Genomic DNA, 24,823 nt, shown 5'->3' with positions numbered 1-24,823 from the left:
ATGTATGTCACAAATTAAATCATGTAACTTCTATGAGGAATCATTATGCTCAAACACAAATTAAAACATTAATAAACAGAAAATAAAATATCGAGAGCTCACTTAACTCAAAATGTCAGGGAAATTGACTCAAATTTTCTAAAAACAATACAATTTTGAATTCATTCCCATTTTTTTCTGTTTCAGTCAGGCTTGCTTATTAATGTCCAACTGGAGTAATTTCTATTTAGGACTCTGTAGAATAAACACTCATACTTTCTGAGACACTAACCTGTCAGTAAAATCGATCTCTAACATGATCACTACACAAACTCATCATTCCAGGTTTCAGTTAATTAAAGATCATAAACTCTTATCACTTTATAGATTAAGCAGAAACTTACTAGTGGAAAAAGACCTTTCTTAGAGAGATATGAAGAAGTTATACTTGGTGGAAGTTATATTTTGTCAGAGGATGTGGTGTACATGGGAAACTCCCTAATAATTTTGCAATCACAGGTTACAGAATCCTTTAAGATTTCAGATGTTGGAAGAATTTACCCAATAACCAAGTATTTTAGGGAGGACTGAAAAAAAACCCCCACAACATTCCTAATTGGTACTGCATGTTCTAACAACAAAAAAAATTCCATGTTAAAACTGTTCTAATTTACTTTCCTATTTATTTTTAAAGTGAGAGAAGTCAAATTAAGCTTTCAAAGTTTTTGGAGATGTACTCAAAGTTCTAATGTCAAAGGGAATGATATGGCTCTTTTCCATTAAAAGGGAAAAAACCCAGCTTATTCCTACAAATGTAAGACTTTGGGTTTTGGTTTGTGAACTTCACAATACAAATATATTATCAGGTATCAGATTTATGTTGGTCTTTTATTTTCACAGGAGCAAAGAACATTAAAAACTTGGTCTTTTGGTGGAATAACCAAAGTAAGTTTTTGTTCTGTGAAATTACAAAAACCCTGAATTAAAAGAGTCAAAAGTAACGGGTAGCAGTAATTTTTTTACTGCTTTCCATGTGGCTGCGAGGAGGCCAGGGTTCCAATAAATGGTCGTTTCAGTAATGCAGCAGTGGGTCTTTACCCTGCCCCCAGAAGCAAGCCTGCAGATACACATACTGAGTGGAGACCCTTATCCAGTGATCTCTCTGAAGATGAGGCTTCTTTCTTTAAACTGTTCTTGCTGTTGTTATCAGCAGTAGTAAAAGCAGTTGTGTAATCACTGGTGATTGATCCTAAGAGCCTGAGAAGGAAAAGGGTGCAGTGGCATCTTGTCTCTCCAGTGTTAATTCCAAATACATGTTTGATACTAGGTTAAGGAACAGAAAACAGTCAATGAAACATTTTGCTACTGATTTTCTGACTATTTTCCTGACTGAGAGGTATCTCAGCTTCCCAGATTTGTTCTTTTAAATATTTAGCAGGCATTTTTTTTCTTATCATTTAAGAATCCCTTCTTCTCAGGCTCCTCATTTTGATTGAGAGCATCCACAATGTTCTTACCAAAGACCCAAATCTTCAACTTTGAATATTTAATGTCCTTATTTCCTTATTCTTATGCCATAACAATAAGGTATGGAGACTCCTTTATAAATTTCCTATGCAGTGGGGTTTTTCCTTTCTCTGTTTAATGACACCCACATAACAATGGCCAATCATTGTAGACTTAGTAGAGGAGGCATACAATTTAACAAAATCTTATCTGAACAATAGAATATTGGGGGAAAAAATTTTTTTTCCCCAATTCTGAGAAGCTGGTAAGTGCCTCCAATTTTCTTATGAAATCTAGGTTTCTAAGAGTGAGGTTTAAGTGCAACTATGACTTAGTCTCTTGTTCTTACTCATATCGGAAGAAAGAATAAGGTTCATTCATGAAGGAAAAGCAAATTCCCACATACCGGATATGTCATCCTCTTCATTCCATCCAGGACGATTCACTCTCTCTTCCACAATCGTCCCTGTCCTCCTCTTCAATAAATACTGCCGCCCAATTGTCATTTTCCCTGCCCTTTTGGCACCTTTCACAATTGTTTTTGAGAACGTGCTACAAGTCATAAAACCAAAGAGAATGTCAATTTAATATGAATATGCCATTTATATTTTTTGATAATTACATTGCTCAACTCATTCTTCTCCAGTCCCACAACCACTAGTACTGTCCAGACCTTCACTAAGCCTCTCCTTGTTAGATCACTTTTTAATGTGGCGGCAGATTAATTTCCCATAAAAGACTTATCATCAGGACACTGTTTTAGGCAAAAAATGCAAGAACTTAGAGTGGGACACAAACTACTTATCATCCCAAATCAAAACGCCTCAGTTTGGCTTTTTGGTCAAGCATGCCCCTAATCCACTTGGTTAGCCATGCCACCTCCTCCACCAGTTCTTACAAACTATGTTTGTGGAAGTCCTCCCGCATGGAAAGCCACCCTGCCTCCTCCTCTACTGATTCAAACTCTCAGGATTTTCTTTGAGATCATACGACAGCTATAGTTGTTACCACCTTTACTCGTTTCTTAAGTGTTTTAAATGTGTATGTGTGGTGTCCTGACTTCTGACACTATAAACTTTCTGAAATATAGAAAAGAGTAACATAATTCCCCTTTTTGAGAAGAGAAAAAATAAGAGATCAGAAATTCGAGTATCCTTTTGAGAATCAGCTTTAATTAGAGGAGAAACTAGGATTTAAGTCATTTGTACCTAAAAGTACTTTATTTATTTCAATGGTTTGTTTTTTCTTGATATTTACAAATCAAAGAATTAGAAAAGAATGACTTTCCTGAATAATCACACTGAGATGAAAAGTTTCAGGTAAGATTGTTTTTGATTATGTTCTTCTCTTCCATAGAGAAGAGAACTCTTTGTGTTTTCTTGTCATTTGGTGAAAGTGATAAGGATTCTTTAACTGTTAAATAGTTTTACCAGACCTTGTCTTTAGTCATCTGAAATATAAATCTGAGGATTATGAAATACGTTTTAGATAATCATTAGAAGTCACAGAATACTAGTATTCCCTAAATTTCCTATTGTGAATCACTTTAGGTGTAACTTAAACTCAGAGGGATTGTTGAATTTTTTCCAGCTAGAGCTGTATCTTTTGTTTTATATATGCAAGACAATTCTAAGATACCTTAAAATTTAAAATTGATATATCTCTGTTGTAGCTTAGAATAAGCTCGATTTTATAGATATATATATAATTTCACACCCCCCCACAGTTTCTAAACATACAACACCATACAAAGCTTTCTTTCTTCCACAGAGGGCTGGGATAATGAATATCATAGGCTCCTTTGTGACCCCACAGTGCTAAGATGAGATGCTTGTCTCACCATTGTAAATGCCTAGAAAGCTGGTCATGCATCTTCAGCATCTTATACCTGGATATGCGTGGTCTCTTTTGCTTACCAGCTAACAGTGGTACAGGTGGCTAGCTAAGCAATTTAGAAATGACATACTGTCTGGACCTTCAATCTCCTGTAACCTCCAGCCTACCCAGCTTGCAGGCAAATAATGGCCTTTTCTCCACAGTCTGCAGAGTACTCTCTAAATGTCATTTTTTCCGGCAAATGCCCAAATTCCAGGTGATTAATGATAAATGGACTAAAATTTTAATCCTTGTATTTTATCACTAATTGATGAAAAATTTAAAGCAGTTGTTATTTTGTAATAACTGAAATTTAAAAGTTTCAACATAAATTCCTAAACATTTTCATCAGAAAATAAGAGTTCCTAGTAAAGAAATGACAACTAAAGGCAGTGTCTGATCCTAGATTGGATCCTGTACCAGACAGAAAAAAAAAAGTTGCTATAAAGGATCATAAAATTGATCAAAATTTGAATATGGATGCTGGGTTAGATAAAAATTTTATGCCAATTACATTTCCTGGTTATGATTATTACACTGTGGTTATGTAAGGTAATGCCTTTGTTCTTAGGAAATATATAGTGATGTATTTAAAGATAAAGGAGCATTACATATGTAGCTCAAATGGTTTAGAAAAAAATATGTATGAGATAATGATAAAGAAAATGGAGCTAAACAAAAACAACTGGTGAATCTGGGTAAAGGGTACACAGGAACTCTTTGTATTATGTTGTAACTTTTTTACAAATTTGAAATTATATCTAAACAAAAAGTTAAAAAGAAAAAAATAAAGGCTCTCATCTCTAGATCAAAGCAAAACTGTCTCTTAGGCTTGGATATTAATGAAAACTAAAGGGTCTGCTAAAGGAAGTTAGTGATCAATACAGGAAAAAGGGAAAACAGAATTCCACATTTTGAAAAATGCATCAAGAGCAATGGACATGATCGTTACATATTATTACCGCTGCTGTTCCATAACTTTGAGTTTGGTTCAATGGATTTGACAAAACGGCGAACAAAAAGAACAGTCACATACTGACCCCAAAGAAAGGTCAGTCCTCCTGACAGTCAACTGTGGGAGGGCTGAGATGAAGAAACCCGACTGTCTTCTTACCGAAAGGAAGTGTTCTTTTCCTTCTGTTTAGGTAAAATTATTTGCGGGGTAGTCTGTCCAGCAGCAAAAGCAAAGGTGGTAAAAATGGACTGAGGATAACGGAACTTCATCAGCTGTTTCTTAAAGATCTCTACTACTTCTGGACTCACTTCTTCATCAAATGCTACTTTAATCAACTAGAGACAAAAGAAATTAAACACATCAGAAACACTAAGGATTTCCAGGTAATTTCCCTCCAAATTACTGAAATAACAAAAAATAACATACTCAATGGCAAGAGTTTCGAGGTTGAAGGGACCTTGGATATCATGCAATACAATTTTTAAATTAAAAAATAAAAAAGCAAGGCTCAGAGAGGTTTACTTGTCATAGATGGTTAGTTGGCAAGGAAAATCATGTATTTTGAAGTTAGGTTTCTTTAAGATTATCTTTTCTATGATGGAATATGGAAATTAACTTACAGTGGCTGAAGTAGGAAACATGTCCTTCTCATTTATCAGTGGTTGGTTCTAGATAGGGAATTTGACCTAAGAAGTTCTCTTCCTACCAAGAGATACTATAAATCTAGGAAGAAAAATTTCAGTTTGACTAGAATCCTAACCAGGATAGCCATGCAATATTCTAGTTGAGAGTCCTCTGGCAGTTGGAACAGTGAAGAAATCCCTAGGAGGTCACTGCTCTCAGGTGACGGGAGAAGGTCTAGGCCTAGAGATCAGTAGCCTCACTGTTCACACAACTAGCATGTGGTGGTACTAGGGAAAGTTCTTGACTGGAAGGAATAAGGCAAGAATTGGAACCCCTGGAAATCTGAGAAGTCAGGGACAAGACATGAAGAATGGGAAGAGTACAATGCCACAGACTGAGAATTATAAAAAAGGGAAAACTAAGAAAATATCACTCTTCCAGTGTCAATTGCATCAGTAATTCTACAAGTTCTGATATATTCAGAGCCCCCTGAAAAAACCTTTACTTTATCAGGGGTTACTCAGAACCAACAGTATTTTAGCCCTAGCCATAATTCTCAGAGCTTTGTCTTTTCCACCGAAGAGCCACAGTGTGTTTCCTTCTGAAATAGATGCCAAGAGAACTACCTGCTATCTAAAGGCTTTATCAAACACAAATTGAGGTATGACTTGGCAGACAATAAGAGTCAATTGTCTGTGTCTGAATTTCTAAGGTCATAAGTATTGACAAATAATCTGACTACTCTGAGTTGGCTTCAGGGCTCAGGAAAGGGAGGATTAAATCCAGTACTACTCACGAGTTGACTCAGTTGAAGATACCCTCTCAGACCCTCTGATCCTCCTCAATCTCTAACTTCTGACCACATGACCAAAAGAAAGTGGCCATGACATCATCTGTAGAAAACTTTTAAACAGTAGAAGAATGGCTCCCTTTCTTAATACCTGAAAAGATGCTGATGTGATCTGCAGTCCTTCTTGCATGTTCTGCTGTAGCTGGTTCTGCATTGTGATCTTCTTCTCCTTGGTGATGGAGGCAATGGGAAAACTTCGCACAACTGTCTGCTCACCAACTATAGGAAGACAGGACACAGACTCAGCGACAGCACTTTATAGCTTATTTCTAGAGTCTCTGCTGCTTATTTCATCAGCCTCTGCTGGTAAAATGTATCTGGAAAGGACAAAGCTCAGGAATGCTGTGAGAGAAAGTGCCATGATTCTAGGATCGCATTCATTAATTTTGTTGCATGGCAATTCACTCCTGAGATACAATCCTTTCCTGGAGTGAAGGAACTGTCACAGCCTGCGTGCCTTTGATTCTATTTCCCCAATCTATCGTGTACCGCACAAGATCATCATGCTTAAAGCAATCTTGTAAGAAGGCAGGTTTTATACAGAAAAAAAGAAGCATCTTCAAATAATGAAAACATATTTATGATATTTAATGTAGGAATAAAGCAAAAGAGAAAAGGTTTTTAAAGTGTGTTTCTATATAAAGGTGCTGCACCTACGTACATGTGCCTTCAGAAGATAAAGGACTGGGCTGAGGTCCAAGATTTCAGGAGCTTAAATATTAAAGCAAGAAAGGGAAAATATAAATAATCATTTATCAAGTATCCGAGGGTACAAAGATGAGCATCTAGAAAAGGAGTAACACACACGAAGCCTCCCTTGGAGAGCTCATGGTTCCCCAGGGGAGAGGAGAGCCACACACAGGATACCATAACATGTAATTATCTCCTAGGTTTGAGAGAACAAACCACTAAATATTCTAAAAAGAGAGAAGCTTTCTGCATGCTAGATGGCTAGAGAGTGATTCCTGGGAGGAGTGGGAGGGAAGGTGAACTTTGAAGAGAATGCAGGCTTGGATTAGCAGAGGGGAAAAGGGGCACAGTTCAGGCAGTGGTACAAGTAACAGAGCAGGAGTAGCTATGGGCAAGGCCCCTCAGCAGTAAGCCAGAGCGGGTGAGATCTGAACTAGGTTTATCTCACTTAGAGCCCATATGTTAACCCACTAATTATTATCAGAATTCCTCATTCCTTTAACCTGTAAATTCCTAACCTGGAAAATTCTGATTATCCTCTCACACCCAGAGGCGAAACAAAATCAGAATGTACACTGACTTCAGTTCTAGGGTATATGTAACAAGTTATGCTTAAATAACACATGAAATGATCAGATTTCTATGTTATTTAAGGAGAAATTTTAAATTTTGAATTAACTTAAAATGAAAATGAAAGAGGCAAATACAAAGGTTTTCTCTGATACAAATAATTTTCCTTAAAATGCAACATTAACCCAAAAATTGTTAGGAAAAAACAAGAGAACAATACAAGCTTTCACATTAAATATGGCTTTGATTTCTTTAAAAGAAATAAATTAGAGCAATTTAAATGACCGAGTATCTCATATATTTATATGCCTAAAATGTATGTTTGTGGTTACTGACTTAAGAGCCCAAAACACAAAAGGTATAGTACAAAAATTGTAAAGACCGGCTATTTAATTTCTTTTAAAAATACATTTGCTTTCAAATACAAATGTAATTTATTTATAGTAATGTGACAAGAGAGGGCTGAGATACTTTGCTGTATATTTCACTCTTACTCAAAATGAACACAACTATTCCTACTGATGCATTTTGTTTATTGAATTTTATGAGCTTTTTGCGTTTCATATGTAAGCAATCTCTATGACCAAGATGATAAGCCATTCTGATTCTATCCAAGCAAAGGATTACACAACTGTGAGACTTTGAAGGTGACACATTTTATACATCTGAATTCCACTGTCTAACAAAGTGCACAGCACATAGTACATTCTCATCAAATGCTACTGAATAAATAATTTCAGATGAGGAAGGAATTCTAGTAACTATTTATTCCAAAGTTTCTTAATCCTAGGTATGCATCATAATCACTCTGGGGGCTTAAAGGTACATAGATGCCTGGGTCTCTCCCTTCTTAGAATCCCATTTCAGATTCTAATTCAACTGAGAGTTGCGCCCAGAATTTTTTTTTTAAAGCTTCCCAGATAATTCAAATACGCAGTCAAGATTGAGGACCACTGAATTATCACCCAGTAAGCCCAATTTCCTAATTTTATAAAATAGGAAATTGAAACCCAGAATGGTTAGGGGACTTACTTATCAAGGTTGGTCAACAGTGATCTAGACCTGAGCTTCTTGATTTGGAGTCCCAGTTTTACCTAAAACCTTATATGATTTTCCTGTCAACCAGAACAGTTTATATAGAGACAACAGTGATTTTAAAAAGACAGTTCAGACTTGACAGGGCATGCCATTTCTTTCTAATAGAGAAGACCATGGAGAGTAGTAGAAAATAGAAATAGAAGTTGAGGGAGTTTAGTGAATAGAAGTCTGCTAAGAGAGGAATGGGGTTAGTTGAAATGGAATGAGGAAAGTCACGTTAGTTAGTTTATGTTCTACAATCCTGCACTGCTTAGCACATCCTTCCACAAAAGGGATCAAGTGTCTGGAAAACCTTAGCCTTACAGTTAACTGCAGGACTTAGAAGGTAGGCAAATCAGCCGGGGATATTGTTGGCAGCTGGATATTGTGAATGTCCCTAGGTCACAATATGCTGCCTCATGAAATTGTGATAGTTTCAGTGGATGAACCATTGTTTGCTGTTTAGAAGATATTCTTAGTTTTTTAAATAAGAACCTATGATCCAAACTAACATGTGCACTGACAGACAAAAGTATTATATAAAATACCTGTGTAGCAAAAGGTCTACTTTCAATCTGAAATGATCTATAAATCACTCCACACGGATGGAATCAAAGCCCTCATGCAGCACATAGGTATCCACGTTCTGATAGCAAAATACGAGCCCTACCTAGCTGATCATGGGGAGTCCCTCTGAACAAAATTCTGTATGTGGTGAGGAACAAGGCTCCTTCCGCTGGCAGGAGCTGAGGGCCTCCAAGAAGGCCTCCGGTAGCTTCTTCTCTTCCGTCAGGATCCAGCAGGACTCGAAGACCTTCACAAACAATTTCTTCTCCTGGCAGTAGAGCAGGTCTGAGAATCTTGGGCTAACAACAGAAAAAGTATTTTAAACACAACTCTACTGGGATTTCCAATCCTCAGATCAGGGTTATCTTTTTTAGTTACAGATCTAAAAAATTTGAGCCAGACTTTCCAAGTAGACAAAATGAGAAAACAGATTTGGGAAGAGGCAGAAGTGATGTTTCTGCATCCAAATGCAAAAAGATTCTTTGCAGTACTGCCTATTAACAGTAAAATCATTGGAAATTACCAAACTGTCTGAGATACCTATTCAATGGAACATTTTGCAACCATTAAAAAGAGTGACATGGATTGGTATGTGTTAACATAGAAAAGTGCCAGAATACACTGTTGAGTAAAAAAATAGTTACAAACCAGTATGTATATTATGATCCGCTTTATGGAAAAAAGAAAACAAAACTATAAGAATATGAACCAAACTGTTAAAGGTAGTGCTATCATGGTTAAGGGCAGAGGTGGAGGTGGGGAAGACCATGAGGGGCTTTCACCTTGTACAATGTGTGCTTCTTTAATACTTCAGTTTTATACAAAAGCACTGTTACTTCGCAAACTTAAAAAATAAATATTTTTAAAAAATGGATGCACCTCTAAAGAAACTCGCCCTTTTTGGCCTTCATTAAAGATTAACACAATAAATGGCCAAACATTTATACATCTTGGGAAATAAGGAACCACATGATACACTCTGTAGAGTTCAGTGCCAGAAAAAAAAATCCGTATGTCCTGAAGATCTAATAACAGTTACTGTTTACTGAGCAATAAAAACTATATAAATCAGTACCATTCTTTTTGTTAGCTCTAGGATGCTCAGAGCTAAATGTAAAGCTAAAGTATAATGATCACCGTGTCTCAGATTTGATAAAATTATCTTTCCTATCCATCTGGCTTCTGGTTTCTCCTTTGAATTTATTTTTAATAGTTCTGTTATATAGGTATGAGAGTCCTGAACCCTAGTCTATAGACTGGTGCCAGACTAGCTGCAAAAATAATCATTTGGGAGGCTTGTTAAAGTACGGATTCCCAGGCCAAGTCCAAGGTACTCCAATTCAAGAAGCTGGGCTAGGGTTCAGGACTCTCAATTTTTAATAGACTTCCCAGATGTTTCTGATGTATGCTTGTAACGCATACAGATTCAGGAAACTGGTGTTTTAATGCTAATTGCCTTAAGTCCTTTTTTTTTTTTATTTTAAGGAAGTAGTAGGCAGGGTATAAAATCGTAGCTTGGGCTTGGAATTTAGAATGTTCATAAGGTATGCCCTGCCTATAAAAGTAGACTCAACATGAGGTTATTACTGCTTATTTGTTGATCCTCTATTCTACTTCAGTATCCTTTTTATGAGGATCTACATGTAAACTCCTCTGAAACTTTAATGTATCATTAAAACTAGAGCCAGTCCCTGTAAAAAGTTAGGAGAAGGTACTTTCTAGGCCACAGCAGTCTACTGTGGCTGTTTTTAATAGCTATTATACCCTGAAAGCATGCAGCCTGGAATAATTACCTTCTGTATAGGTGGAAGTCTTCTACTCTCTCGATGCACTGCTTCTAGGGTTTCAATGTGCATAGCTACAATTCCTAGGATGAGCCAGAGTATTCAAAATGAAAGAGCACAAAGTAAGCAGAATTAAAACAAATTCTAGACATTTTACAATTGAAAACTAATCATAGTTTGGCAATTCCTTACAAAGTTAAATGCAGAATTACCATATGACCCAGCAATTCCACTCCCATGTATACACCCAAAAGAACTGAAAATAAGACTCAGATACTTGTATGTCAATATTCATAGTAGCACTATTCACAATACCTAGAAGGTCAAAGCAATGCAAGTGTCCATCAACAGATGAATGGATAAGCAAAATGTGGTACATCCATACAATAGAGTATTATTCAGTCATAAAAAGGAATGAAGTTACAATACCTGCTACAACAGTGAATAAACTGTGAAAACATTATATGAAGTGAACTAAGCCAGACACAAAAGGACAAGTATTATAAGGCTTCACTTATATGCAACATCTAGAATAGGCAAATTCATAGAGGTAGAAAGTAGATTAGAGGTTACCAGGGACTAGGGGTGGAGAATGGAGAGCTGTTGCTTAATGTCTTAGTGTCTGTTGGAGTGATAAGAAGATTTTGTAACAGATAGTGGTGATAGTTGTACAACACTGTGAATATATTTAATGCCTCTGAATTTTACACTTAAAATAGTTTAAATGACAAATTTTATGAGAGACATACACATTTTTTGCTACAATTTAAAAATACTTTTAAAAACTAATCAAAACATAAATACACAGCATGGCTAAACTACATGGAAGTCAAGTGTGATGCTGGAAAAAGACCAATAAAAATAATTCTTACTCAATTATCTCCAATATTCTGGTTCTCTAATATCTGCAAAGTGATTACCTGGTATCATGCAATGAAGACTCTTGATGTGATCCTGAGTAACTCCACTCTCTGTACAAACTTTATCAATAAATCGGGTAATGAAACGCACAACAGAATTGGCAATGTCATTATTCTCTGAATCTTCAAACCCACTTTCAGTATCATAGCTCTCAGCTACACTTCCTGCAATACTAAGAAAGTCAAGGAAAGAAATCATGGTCATATTATTAAAAAGTCTACAAATAACAAATGTTGAAGAAGGTGTGGAGAAAAAGGGACCTTCCTACACTGTCGGTAGGAATGTAAATTGATGCAGCCACTATGGAAAATGGTATGGAGGTTCCTTAAAAAACTGAAAATAGAGTTGCCATATAATCCAGCAATCTCACTCCTGGGCACTTATCCAGAGAAAACTTTAATTTGAAAAGACACATGCACCTCAGCGTTCATAGCAGCACTATTTACAATAGCCAAGACATGGAAGCAACCTAAATGTCCATCAACAAATGAATGAATAAAGAAGATGTGATACATATATACACAATGGAATACTACTCAGCCATAAAAAAGAATGAAATAATGCCATTTGCAGTAATGTGGATGGACCTAGAGATTATCATATTAAGTGAAGTAAGTCAGACAAAGACAAATATCATATGATAGCACTTTTATGTGGAATCTAAAATATGATCCAAATGAACTAATTTACAAAACAGAAACAGACTCACATACATAGAAAACAAACTTACAGTTACCAAGGGGGCAAGAAGGGTGGGGGAGGGATAAATTAGGAGTTTGGAATTAGCAGATAAAAACTACTATATATAAAATAGATATACAACAAGGTCCTACTGTATAGCACAGGGAACTATATTCAATATCTTATAATAATCTATAATGTAAAGGAATCTGAAAAAGAATATATATGTATATAACTCAATCACTTTGCTATACACTTGAAACTAACACAACATTGTAAACCAACTATACTTCAATAAAAAATTAAAAAAAACAAGAAATCATGGTCAGTACTCAAATGTAATGAATGACTACTACATCACAGTGAATTTACATAGCAATTTAACCTTGCTCAAAGAGATGTATACTTAAGTAGACCTCACTTAACTCCATGGCTCCTTTATCAGTGACAATGGTGAAACATGATGTTCTGGTTGCCTATATCTGAAAGCTATTGTGAAGCACTGTCCTTTTGACCCAGGTTTGTTTTTGTAAGGAATACCTTCTGTCATTCTTCTAAGAGGAATTCAGGAACCACAGAAAATAAAACAAAAAGGGATTCTTTAACTTATTATCTGATACTTGAACCTTCTGAAAAAACTTATCCCCCCAAGTTAATTACCACATGGAGACAGACAAAGTAATATGGTTATCTTTGGCCTTTGGCAACTGGGGGACATCTCCCTGGTAGGCAAAGTAAAAGAAATTTTTTTTAGAAAATAGCATATTCCTCCAAATGGAAGAACAAATTTGTCCTATGAACCCTTCTGTTGTCAATATTCTTCTTTCTCTAAGTGAATCATAACCACTTTGGTCACTCTGAAGCCATCATTCGTCTGTAGGTGATAAAAATCACACAAGAGAAGGGAATGAATTTGAAATGAAGCCGATGTGAATGTTCAATCTCTGCCTTTGTTGCTTATTCAGTTCTCATTTTCAATAAATACTCCTGCTTCCTATGCCCCCTTTTGGGCTGCTAATCATGGAAAAGACTCCTTTGCCCAGTTCTCTTTAGTCCAAATCCAACCATATTAGGTGAATTGGTGTTAGAAGTAAAGCTAAACAGTGAACATGGCCATCACATCATCTCAAAACATTAAAGAACACAGGTACCTTAGCCACTCAGTATAAATCAGGTTGTAGAAAATATCATGAAAGAAAAAAAAAGGTAGGACAAAGTGACAAATGTGCTACTTGAGACAGGGAAGTCAGGAAAGCCTCTCTGGGTGGGTGATATTAGAGCAGAGAGTAAGTGAAGTGAGGGAGTGACTCTTGTGACTATTTCAGGGAGACTATCCCAGACTTCAGGAACAACAACTACAAAGGCCCTGAGGCAGCATCATCCTTAGAGTGCTGGAGGATTAGGTCAGCAGGGAGACCAGTCTGGTTGATAGAAGAGTGATAGGAAGTAAGGTCTGAGCGGTAGCCAGGGGCCAGATCCTGTCAGGCCCTGCAGTCTGTGGGTTTTAGCCTCACTAGTATGGGAAGTAGTAGGGTTGAGAGCAAGGCATGGCTGAGCACTTGATTACAGGCAAATGCGACAGATAAGCTGAGGAAAAGGAGGGCCAAGAAACAAATAATCACTTTGGCAAGAAGGAGTTCATCAGTAATTTTCCAGAGTGCTTTCTACAAATTAACATGGCAGACAGTAACCAGAGGGCTGGATCAGTAGTGAGTGAGACATCTGAAAAATCAGGGGTCATGAAAGAGAAGAGAGTACGGGAGGTGATTAAGAATAGCTGGATGTAGTGAAAGTCTTTTAACAGAGAAGAGCTGAGGAAGTCTGAGGGTGGAGAAATGGTTACTTTTTGAAATATGTACTGTATTATTTACCCAAAATACTCTATATCCTCTGCCAAGCCCAGAAGATAGGTCTCTGTGCATCCACATTTCGGTACCTGTTTGTGACAATGCTGTTGCTCCCACTCTCCCAGTCGCCTGGTGCTGACGTTCTTAGGAGCTTGTTTTTACTTGTATCTAGTGGAACTAGCAAGTTGACCATGAGGTTTGCAAAGTGAATGGCCTGACTGAAGACGGTGCTTTCCTCACGTTGCACCAGTTCCTGCTGAGTTGATTTGCTCAGAGTTGGCCAAAGGCGTAGCTGCTCAGCTGCCAGGTCCATTGCTGTCTTCTCCTGATACTGGTCATCAGGGAGTTTGTCCTAGAAGACAAAGCAAAAAGTCCAAATCTACCACTTCACACAAGCTTCAAAAACCATGAAAGCTGTTTTAATAACTCATCTATTAAATACCTATGTCTGTAAAAATGAAAATACATAAACAAAATAGAATAACAACAACAAAATGAAACCTAGTCTTTTTTTCTCAAGTCCAACAGGACTTGAGTGGAACCATGTGACAAGGCCAAGGAAGCAGCAGCAAAGCACAGATGAATATACCCTTCTCACTGCTAATATTTCACTGCATTTATTTATCTCTATGGCTCTATCCCCTTCAAGATGTTATTTATAACAAACTGTTGACCTGAAGTGCCTGTAAATACCCGGGTATGAATGCTCCAGTAGCACTTACTAATACTCTGATATGTTTCTTTTCTTCTGCTCTTTGGGAGGGAAGGATAGAATGACCAAAGTCACAAAAAATAGAGCTAGATTTCCTTGTAAATGTGGGAGTCAAACATTATCACTACATGGGTATAAAGGTGTCCATGGGATTTTGAAGAGGGCCTTCCTAGTAGGCTAAAAAGTTAAACAGTAACAGTAACCCACATTTGCATAGCACTTTACAGCTTATGAAGAGATGGTATATCTATAGCCTCACTTACATCTAACCTGGGGCTCAGAGAGAGACTTCTTTTGAACATAGGACACAGAAGCAGTGACATTTATTTGCTCTATTTATGCTTTTGAGATATACCAATGTTAGTATTACATCTGCTTAAAAAACTATCAAATGCATTCCACCAGCCCAGTTATTTCTGACCATGACCTCAAACTAACAGTCTGTGGATCTGCTACAAGTTACCCTTTATTCAAGTACACCAGTGTTGTGAAAGAAAAATCTGAGTTTTAAATTAAATTAAGCAAACAATTAAAACTATTGTACAATAATAATTTGGAATATCAGATCGATGTCAGATAGTGCTATTTGTTTTTAAAGTTTCTGTTCTTATTATACTCAATACGAGACCAATATGTTTAAAATTACTTGAGACATAGAAGCATTTGACTACTACTATGTAGTTTCTGTTAGGTATCTAGGTTCCTTTATCTTACACAATATAAGGCAAATTTAAAATGGAGGATGAGGGAAAGGAGTAGCAGCCCTGTATTAGCCCAGCATGTAGAATTAAAAATTATTCTTAAAGTGAATCAACATTGATAATCAGTCTTTAGTGCTGCTTTTACGTTCAATTAATGAAGATAATAACTTCTAACCTTTATTTACTATGTGTCAGGCACTCTTCATGCCTTTCACCTGTATTAGATAATAAAATCTTAAAACAATCACAGCTATTCACTTTACCAATGTGGAAATAATGCATAGAGAGGTAAAAGTGAATTTCCCAAGACCAGACAGTTAGAGTATAACATTTCAAAATTTCAGAAAAATTTAAAGTACTCTTTCAAGTTAAAAATAATTTTATTTAAAAATATTTTCTTGATATTTTTCTTAAATACATCTTATGTTGATAAATATATGGAAATACATAGAATATTCCTAAAAGATTTATTCCTGGTACACTCCTGAGTATTTATTTTAGAGTCAATTAACTTTAATTTGACAATTCTTCAAGAAGTTAATTGTATAAAGACATATGCCTAGGTATTTTAGGTTGGTTCTTTCTGTTCAGCTTCCTATAATTGTTTCCAGGTAATTCTTATTTATTAAAATATAAGAAAATAATTCCAGTGCTAAAGAGCTATATTAAGAAGTTATGATGGAAAAAAATAATGTCAGAAATTAATAGCTAAAAGATGTTCACCAGAGGGCTCCCTAAAGTAAACCCCAAATACAGTGGTAGGAAGTGGCTAGATTTCCTTTGGCCCTGGGAATACCTGAGTGAGCTTTTCTTGAAGCCAGGAACCCAGCCCCACACAGGTACCTTTCTTCTTTATCTTACCTTTTGCTTCAGATGTAGGGCATGATTGTCTTCCTTAGCTGAGAGATACAGGGAGCGAACCTGCTCCTGCACTGCATTGTAAAAGGTTGTCTCCCAAAACTGCTGATTCGTCCAAATGGGGTGGTCCTGTACACAGGTGTAAGCAAACTGGCTGACTCCAGGGGCTAGTTTCTGTGAGAACACATAATACACATCACTATAGGGCTGACAGAGTCATGACTGAGTCAGAGGGTTACAGGGGCCACAGTTAATCACAGATGTGATCAAAGGATGTATCTAAACAATATCGCATGGTAGTGTAAGCTTAGCAGTCAATAACTTACTCATTTCTAACCAGCAGCTTGGGGCTTGCTATAAAATCCTTCAGGGTCTCTGTCACTTTTCTTATGAAAATGGATATTTTAGCAACAGCTAAAAATCAAAAGTAGTCTAGAATTAGAGAATATATGAAAAAGAGTACTTAGCACTGTATGGTGTACATAGTATACACTAGAGCTGGCAGCTCTTATTACACTTAGGATATATAATAAAATCCATCACAACCTAAACATCAAACTCCAGATAATTTAAAATTTCTTCTATTTGGTTTTAGAGTACATTTGGTGAGGGCGCTAACTGAGATGTCAGTGAGCCTACAGCTTGGCCTCACACACAGAATGAGGGCATATCATGAATTTGGGACCCAAGAGGATTTGCACTCTTCCTTCTGCTCACTCCAGCCCTTTACCTCCCTACCATAGCTGCTGCTCGGCTCACATACTCCCTAGCAGACTGTCCTGGGCTTCAAGGGCATTTTCTGGTAACAAAATCTGGGCATGGGAAGGTAATCTCAAACCAAACCTTCCTTTCCAGGATTTCCTGCTGGACTTGAAATTAAAAGAAAATCTTATTCTGTGATTAACGAGAGAGGGAAAGAAAACTAACTTCGTAGTCATTTGAGATATTTCATAAATATTTACATATCTCATTTAATGCTAAAAATCTTGTAAGATGCACATTATTATTTCCAATTTAATGAAGAGAAAACAGAAGTTCAAGGAGGTTTAAGTGATTGCCCAAAGTCATACAGCAATTACATAAGTGGTGGAACTCGGTTTCAAGCCCAAAGTTTGGTTCCAAAGCCCCTGCTCTCTTTACTATATCAGATTATCTTGCAAAGGGACTGAAAGCAAATCATAAATAAGTTAAATGCTATTTAGTATAGCTGTCTGGTTTTTTTTTTTTTTCACTTCAGGATTTTGTTTCTCAAAGTAATATTCTGCCTCTCAAAGTAATATTCTGATATAATTTTCATTAACACTGCATTTTAAGTTTTATGGATAATTTACAATTGCCAAATTTCAGTTTATGATTTGAGTCACCTTTCCACAGCTGTTAACTCTCAGCTCTAAAAGTTAAAGACGTTTCAAAAAATTTTAAATCCATCATTTCTTAGCAAATAGCACACAACATTCTCATTAAACAGACAACTCTTTTGGTCCACTTTATTCTTTAGAATTGAGTTAATCTGTTTTCTATCAGTAGAATTAAAGTTCCTGATAGTGTAAGTTTTCTTTTGAAGCAATTTAATAGGTGAATTATCTTCTCCTAAGATATTGGACACTGAAGGTTATTATTAAGATTATATATGTAACCGTTATGTAGCAAAAGTTGGTTCATTTCTTATGGATGCAGAAGAGATATATAAGATACCTGGTAAAAAGCATATGCTCAATGCATGCTAATTTCCTTCTTGGTCTAGAGCAGACTAAACCTAGAACTGAAACAGGCACCATGTGTACCATGAAATATAGGTCTTATATAGATGCAAGTGGACTGGCTGTGATTTTGCCTAGAGAGTCTCTGTATTTCTGCATCCACATGTAAGTCCCTTTCAAGACAGGCCTATGTACTGCTGCTGGGGTGATCAACTATAACTCTTTAAGGTGGCTATAGCCATGAAGCAAAAATCAAGAGTTCCCCAAGGGGAAGCTGCAAAAGGTTCATTGTTGATCATAATGCCTGTCTGCTCATTTAAGACACAGCTACTACCTACCTATGGGAAATCAAGGACAAAACAAAATGTGTGCGGTTCTGTGAGTATGTAAGCAGAAACCACAGATACTGTGAATCACAGGCTCCTTCTATTCTCTGCTTGAAGATGCTTGGGATGTGGGTTGCACATTTTTGGGGGCGGGGGGCGCATAACCACTCTAAGGAATGACAATGACCTCAGTGGCAATGTGCAGGCCTATTATGAAAGAGATTTTAAAGGCATAAAATTTAAACAAGGTAAAAGTGTAATTCTCAACTGCTTTTCCCGTAAGTAAAGTCAGAGGCAGACCATTTCTTATAAATGCAATATAACAAATAACAGATCTTAGAATTCTGGAGTTCTGAAACGAAATTAATATAAGTGAGCTCAGAAAAACTCAGCTCTTAACAAATCCTTATCAGTTGCTCACATAAAGTACTTTTAGGATCATCAACAGACCAAAAAAGTTATTATTAATTATAAATCTCTTATTACAACTTGACAGAGCTCTATAGGAATTTGAGAGTATAATGACGCCCCAACTTTATCTTTCAGCATTTTTCTTACTGATGCTGTGTATTCATTTTCCTTGGCACGTATCAGTTATTATCTTCCTGTTTATTCACAAACTAAAAGTGACTATGCAAAAACTACCATAAATCTTCTCAATAGAAGTGGACTCCCAAGACAGAAAAACGGTATAAAACAGAGAGACAGTGGCCCAAAGAGTCAGAATCCACAGCTTGTTTATTAGGTGAGACTGATTAGCAGGGTGAAGTGATTTTAGGAGAACACTTTTTGGTGGCAAGAGAATCACAAATAGCTATGGCATCTGATATATGCATAAGAAATTAATCGCCAAATACTTAAAATATTATTATTTTTCCAAACATGAAATTTGCCTCTTTTCTTTGTGGTTTCCTGCTATGTCTTCTCAGTGCAAGCGAAGGACACTGTGTCCTTTGCTGTTAGGATGAGGCCACTGCACTGATGGGCAGGTGTGTTCTTAGGACCAGCAGAGGGCAGTGGCACTTTATCCTGCCTAGATTCATGAGGGCTTTTTTAAAAATAGGAATTGTAAAAATGGAGCTCTGTAGTCTGACTGGGCTAGAAAGTTGGGTGTAAGGTGAACACTGCATGTCCTCACTGTGCATTTGAGACACCCTACAAAGAAAATGGATTTGCCCAAGGTCACACAGCAAGATGGGTAGAAGAGAAGGGAATAGAGAGAAGGTTTTCCATTATTCTATGACATTCTGTAAGATACAAAATATAAGATACTTCACAAAATAAAACTATAATTATCTAAAGAAAGATGCAATGAGACTGTTCAGGTGTTCAGATTCGTTATATCCTGTGATAGTAATAGTAGTTTTAGTAAACAAAGAAAATAAGCACCTGTGGATAAAACTATCTCATGATTCTAATCACTTATTTGGTTGGAAGAAAAGACCTTCCCAAGATGGCTTCTCAAATTTGCCCATACGCCACCTTTATGACCTCCTACTTTTTATACAGGGTAGGTTTTTTTTGGGGGGGTAGGTTTTCAAACTTTATGTAAATGGTACCGCACTGTGATTTATTGAGCAACTTGGTTTTTCACGTATTATGTTACTAGACTTATTAAGGTAATAATAAATAATTATTATCATAACTAATTTGTACTGATCTCTCACTACTTATATTTATCAACTTATTTAGTCCTTAACAGCAAACTTATGATGCATTGAGATAAGTACTTATTATTACCCTTGTTTTAAAGGTGAAGAAACTGAGGCACAGCGAAGTAACTTGTCCAAGGGAATATTGCCAGGAAACAGCAAAACCAGAGCTGGGATTCAAACCCAGGCAGTTTAGCTACAGAATTGAATTTCTTAATCATTACACAGTTTAATTATTGTATAGAATTCCATTGTATGAATATAAAGCATTTCCTTGTTCCTGTTAATGGATATTTGTATTATTTCCAACTTTAAGCTATTATAAACAATGATTCATGTCAACTGTCAACTTTGATTGTTAGTTTCAGTACTATTTAATAGTGCCTAGAGGAAATATTCCCATTGTTATCTGTAACAATAAACATTTTGGGGTTATTGCACATTGGTTATTTTTCTAATGAGAAATTATTTCACACAGACTTTTTACAAATCCACTATTTGAAAAAAATTAACAATAATTCTTCAATATCAAATAGTCAGTGTTTAAAATTGTAATTATCTTATTAATGTTAAAAAAAGCTTTTCTTTGCCAAAAATTTTTTTAAAACAAGGGGAAAAAACAATTGGTCTGTTTGACTCAGTAAGGACTCAAATAAGGCCCATATATTACATTAGTTTATATATCTCTGAGGTTAATTTTCATCTGTCTGTCTGACTCTCTTTCCCCCCACCATTTGCAATCTATTTAAATAGTTGAAGAAATTGGATCATTCATTTGAGTTTCCATCAGTATGGTGGTTGCTGATTGCATCCCAATGTTCTCATGTGACATATTCTTTTGTCTTCTGGATTTCCTGCATATTGGACATTGAATCTAGAAGCTTAATCAAATTCTAGAAGCTGGTCAAGTTTGGCAGGAATACTGCATGTACCATAAGAGGCAAATCTAGTTGCCTCTCCTTCTGTGCTGTTAAAAGCCACTGGTAGCCAATGCCTAGATTCATTAATTAGGAGTAATAAAATACTGATATTCTCATTCTAGCATTACTTCCTCACTTATTAGCTAAAATATTTCTATAAAGAGAAATTTCTCTTCATCAACTGTTTGGAGACCCAAACATATAGTCTATATTAGAAAGCAGGATAAATACATGATTTTATCCCTTCATTTATCAGTTTTTTAAAACAATGAATTGTTTTTCTAGAGTCCATTATACATGATCAATTAAGTTTTTAATTTTTATTCATATTTTTAGGAACTCAGATTTTTAAACATCTTTAATTTAACTATTCTTAAACCTGTTTACAAACAAGCCCCCCAAAATCTATCTGTAAGTGTTTACTGGAAATTTGTGTTTTTTATGAACTCAATACCAGGCACTATGAGATCCCTGTCTACAAAGTGCCTAGAATCTACATGCAGAGGTAAGAACTCCACATGTGATGGAGCCTAATACTGTTCACAGCAGCACTGTAAAGTGGGAGGATAAAGGGCCTGATTGGGAGAACATAATCAGCAAAAAGACTAGTAGATGCGTAAAGGTGTAAGTGCAAAAGGAGCAACAGAAGAAAGGCATCAGAGTCCTGGCACAGGAAATGGAGGAATTTGGTGAGTAATACTTTTCACTACGTGCACTTGTAAATAGCCCCAAAGCTCAACAAAAATGTTTCTCATATCATTATCTTTAATAGCTATACCCCCTCCAAAGTTAGCAATTTTAATGTTTAACTAATTGAGAAAAAAAGGTTAGGTAAATGGTGGTACATTACCAACACAAAAGAATATTATGCTGCCATTAAAGTGGTTAACATGATAATGTGCTTATGAATTAAGTGCTTTCCTATATTTCAGAAAAACAAGTCAATTATGCCATGATTGTGTGCACAAATTCACAAAGACTGGGAGGAGAAAGGCAAAATGAAAATGAAGTAAAGGTAATAGAATTTTGAACAATTTATTTTCCTTCTTCAAAAATAACTTTGAGATTTTTATTAAATGTGGCAGAATGAATATTCTTTTGGTTCCTGTACCCCACTGAAATGACTGCAAAGGAAAAAAGTATTAAAAACATACAAGAACAAAGAGAATGAGAAAGGAGACAACACTAGATCAGAGATGTTAATAAATTTTTAGAAGTCATAAAATAGGTTTATAAACAGTAACAAATTTTGAAGATCACTTAAAGCCGAAACCCCCTACTACTTGGAGAAGGAAAGCCCTTTACGTAGTTTTTTTAAAAGAGTAAAATTTATGGTATATGAATACATCTCAATAAAAGATGGAAACAACCCAAATGTATATTAAGTGATGAATAAAATGTGGTGTACACTTAAAATGTAATACGTGGCAATAAAAAGATATGAGGTACTGATACATGCTATACCATGGATGAACCCTGAAAACACTATGCTAAGTGAAAGAAGCCAGTCATGAAAGTTCACATATTGTGTGGGTTCATTTATATGAAACATCCAGAACAGGCAAATCTGTAGAGACAGAAATTAGATTAGTTGTGGGCTAGGGCTCAGGGGGTAGGGCAAATCGGTAGTGACAGCTAATGGGTAAGGTGTTTTTGCAATAATAAAAATGTTTTAAAATTGATTGTGGTGAAATAAAATATACTAAAATCCACTGAAATGTATACTTTAAATGAGTGAACTGTTAGGCCATATGAATTATATCTCAATAAAACATTTATGAAAGGCTGCTGACAAGAGAAACTGGTGAGGACACACAGAAACTATGTGTATTATCTTTGCAACTTTTGGTAAATGTCAAAATACTCTAAAAGTTTACTTTAAAAAAGGATGGAAAAATATATAGTATGCTGACACTAGTCAAAAGGAAGCTGGAGTGGCTATGTTAATAGAAGATAATTTCAAAGCAAAAATATTGCCACAGATAAAGAAGGTCATTTTATAAGGTAAAGGGTCAATTAATCAAGAAGACACAAAACTCCAAAGTATTTATGTATCAAATAAGAGAGCATCAAAATACATGAATGAAATCAGATAGAAATGCACGGAGAAATAAATACATAATTATAGTTGGAGATTTCAGTACCTCTCTCTAAGTAATTAATAGGACTATAGTAGAAAATCAGCAAGTATGCAATAGACTTGAATAACACTATCAACTAACTTAATCTAATTGACATTGATAGCACAACAGCAAAATACCTATGCTTTTCAAGTGCATACAAAACATTTACCAAGAAAACCTGCTTTCTAGTAATAGGTCCTAATATATTTAAAGGGATTCAAATCATACAAAGCATATTCTCTGATCAAAATGAAATTAAATTAGAAATAAATAGTAGATAGGTATTTAGAAAAATCTCCAAATATTTGGCAACTAAATAACTAACAGATTAAAGAAGAAATAAAAGGGGAATTAGAAAATACTTTGTACTAAATGAAAATGAAAACACAACATATCAGAATTTGTGAGATGCCACTAAAGCAATAATTTGGGGGAGATTCATAGAAATAAATGCCTGTATCAGAAGAGAAGAATGGTTTCAAGTCAATGACCTTAGCTTACCCTTACAGAAATCAGAAAAGAAAAAAATTAAAATTTAAACAAATAGAAGGTAATTAATAAAGATTAAAGCAGTAATCAATGAAACAGAAAGCAGAAAAACAATAAAGAAGACCAATGAGACCAAAAGCTGGTTCTTTGGGAAGATGATAAAATTGATAAATCTCTAGTCAGACTGATTAGGAAAAAAAGACAAAATCACCATCATCAAGAATGAGAGGTAACATTATTAGAAATTCTATAGACATTAAAATGATCATAAAGAATATCATGAATAACTTTATATCAACAATATTGACAACTTATATGAAATGGACAAATTCCTTGAAAGATACAAACTATCAAACTTCAATCAAGAGGAAACAGATAACCTGAATAGTCCTATATCTATTATAGTAATTGAAATTGGAGCAAAAAATCTTTCCACAAAGAAAACTCCCGACATATGGCTCTACTAAGAATTCTACCAAACATTTAAGAAAGAACTAATACCCTTTCAATACAAACTCTTCCAAATAACTAAAGAGGAGGAAATAATTTCCAATTCATTCTATGAGGCCAGTGTTACACTGATAACAAAACCAGAAAACATCACAAAAATAAACCAATATGCTTCATGGACATAGATGCAAAAACTTTAAACAAAACTTTGGCAAATCAAATCTAGCATATTAAAAGAACAATATATGACTCTTGAACAACAAAGGTCTGAACTGCAATTATATGTGGACTTTTTTCACTAAATACATACTACAGTACTACGTGATCTGTGGTTGACTGAATCTGAAGATGTGGAACCTCGGATACAGAGGGCCACTGTAAAGTGGCTTTACAGTTTTTCGACTGTGAGGAGGGTTAGTGCCACTAAACCCTGCACTGTTCAAGGGTCAATAGAACATTATGACCAAGTGAGGTTTATCCTAGGAATGCTGGGTGGGTTTAATATTCAGAATCAATCAGTGCAATTCACCATAATAAACGGAGAAAGAAAAAACACAACTATTTCATTAAATGCAAAAAAGAACTTGACAAAATGCTTGATGAAAACTCTTCGCATGTAGAAACAGAAGAAAATTTCTCCAATCTGATAAAGCATCTACGAAAAACCTACAGCTGTACATTATACTTAGTAATGAAAGACTGAATGCCTTCCCTCTAAGATCACGAAGCGTGCAGGGATATCTGCTTAGCATTGTACTCGATGTTCTAGCTAGTGAAATAAAGCAAGAAAAAGAAATAAAAGGCATCCAGATTGGAAAGGAAGAAGTAAAAAGTCTTTATTTGTAGATAATATCATTGTCTATGTAGAAAATCTGCAAGAATCTACAAAAAAGCTACTTGCTAAATAAGTGAGTTAAACAAGGTTGCAGAGTACTTGATCAATACATTGTACAGCAGACTCTTGAA

General features: G+C 35.6%; 1 protein-coding gene across 4 annotated transcripts in view; it reads right to left on the bottom strand.

Moving 5' to 3' along the window:
- The window catches only part of SBF2 (SET binding factor 2), a 382,671-nt gene that overhangs the window by 51,627 nt on the left and 306,221 nt on the right, over positions 1-24,823 (bottom strand). For all 4 annotated transcript variants that reach the window (XM_074372406.1, XM_074372407.1, XM_074372408.1 and 1 more), the window contains exons 18-25: positions 16,201-16,371; positions 14,016-14,278; positions 11,398-11,570; positions 10,487-10,560; positions 8,797-8,992; positions 5,881-6,008; positions 4,475-4,650; positions 1,892-2,037 (exon numbers count right to left, since the gene is read on the bottom strand). In XM_074372406.1, coding sequence (XP_074228507.1) covers positions 1,892-2,037; positions 4,475-4,650; positions 5,881-6,008; positions 8,797-8,992; positions 10,487-10,560; positions 11,398-11,570; positions 14,016-14,278; positions 16,201-16,371 — 1,327 coding nt within the window. The remainder of the gene's footprint in view (positions 1-1,891; positions 2,038-4,474; positions 4,651-5,880; positions 6,009-8,796; positions 8,993-10,486; positions 10,561-11,397; positions 11,571-14,015; positions 14,279-16,200; positions 16,372-24,823) is intronic.

Source organism: Camelus bactrianus, chromosome 10 (genome assembly GCF_048773025.1).
Source record: "Camelus bactrianus isolate YW-2024 breed Bactrian camel chromosome 10, ASM4877302v1, whole genome shotgun sequence".
In the NCBI taxonomy this organism is placed as follows: domain Eukaryota; kingdom Metazoa; phylum Chordata; class Mammalia; order Artiodactyla; family Camelidae; genus Camelus; species Camelus bactrianus.
This window is presented reverse-complemented; position numbering and strand designations above follow the sequence as displayed.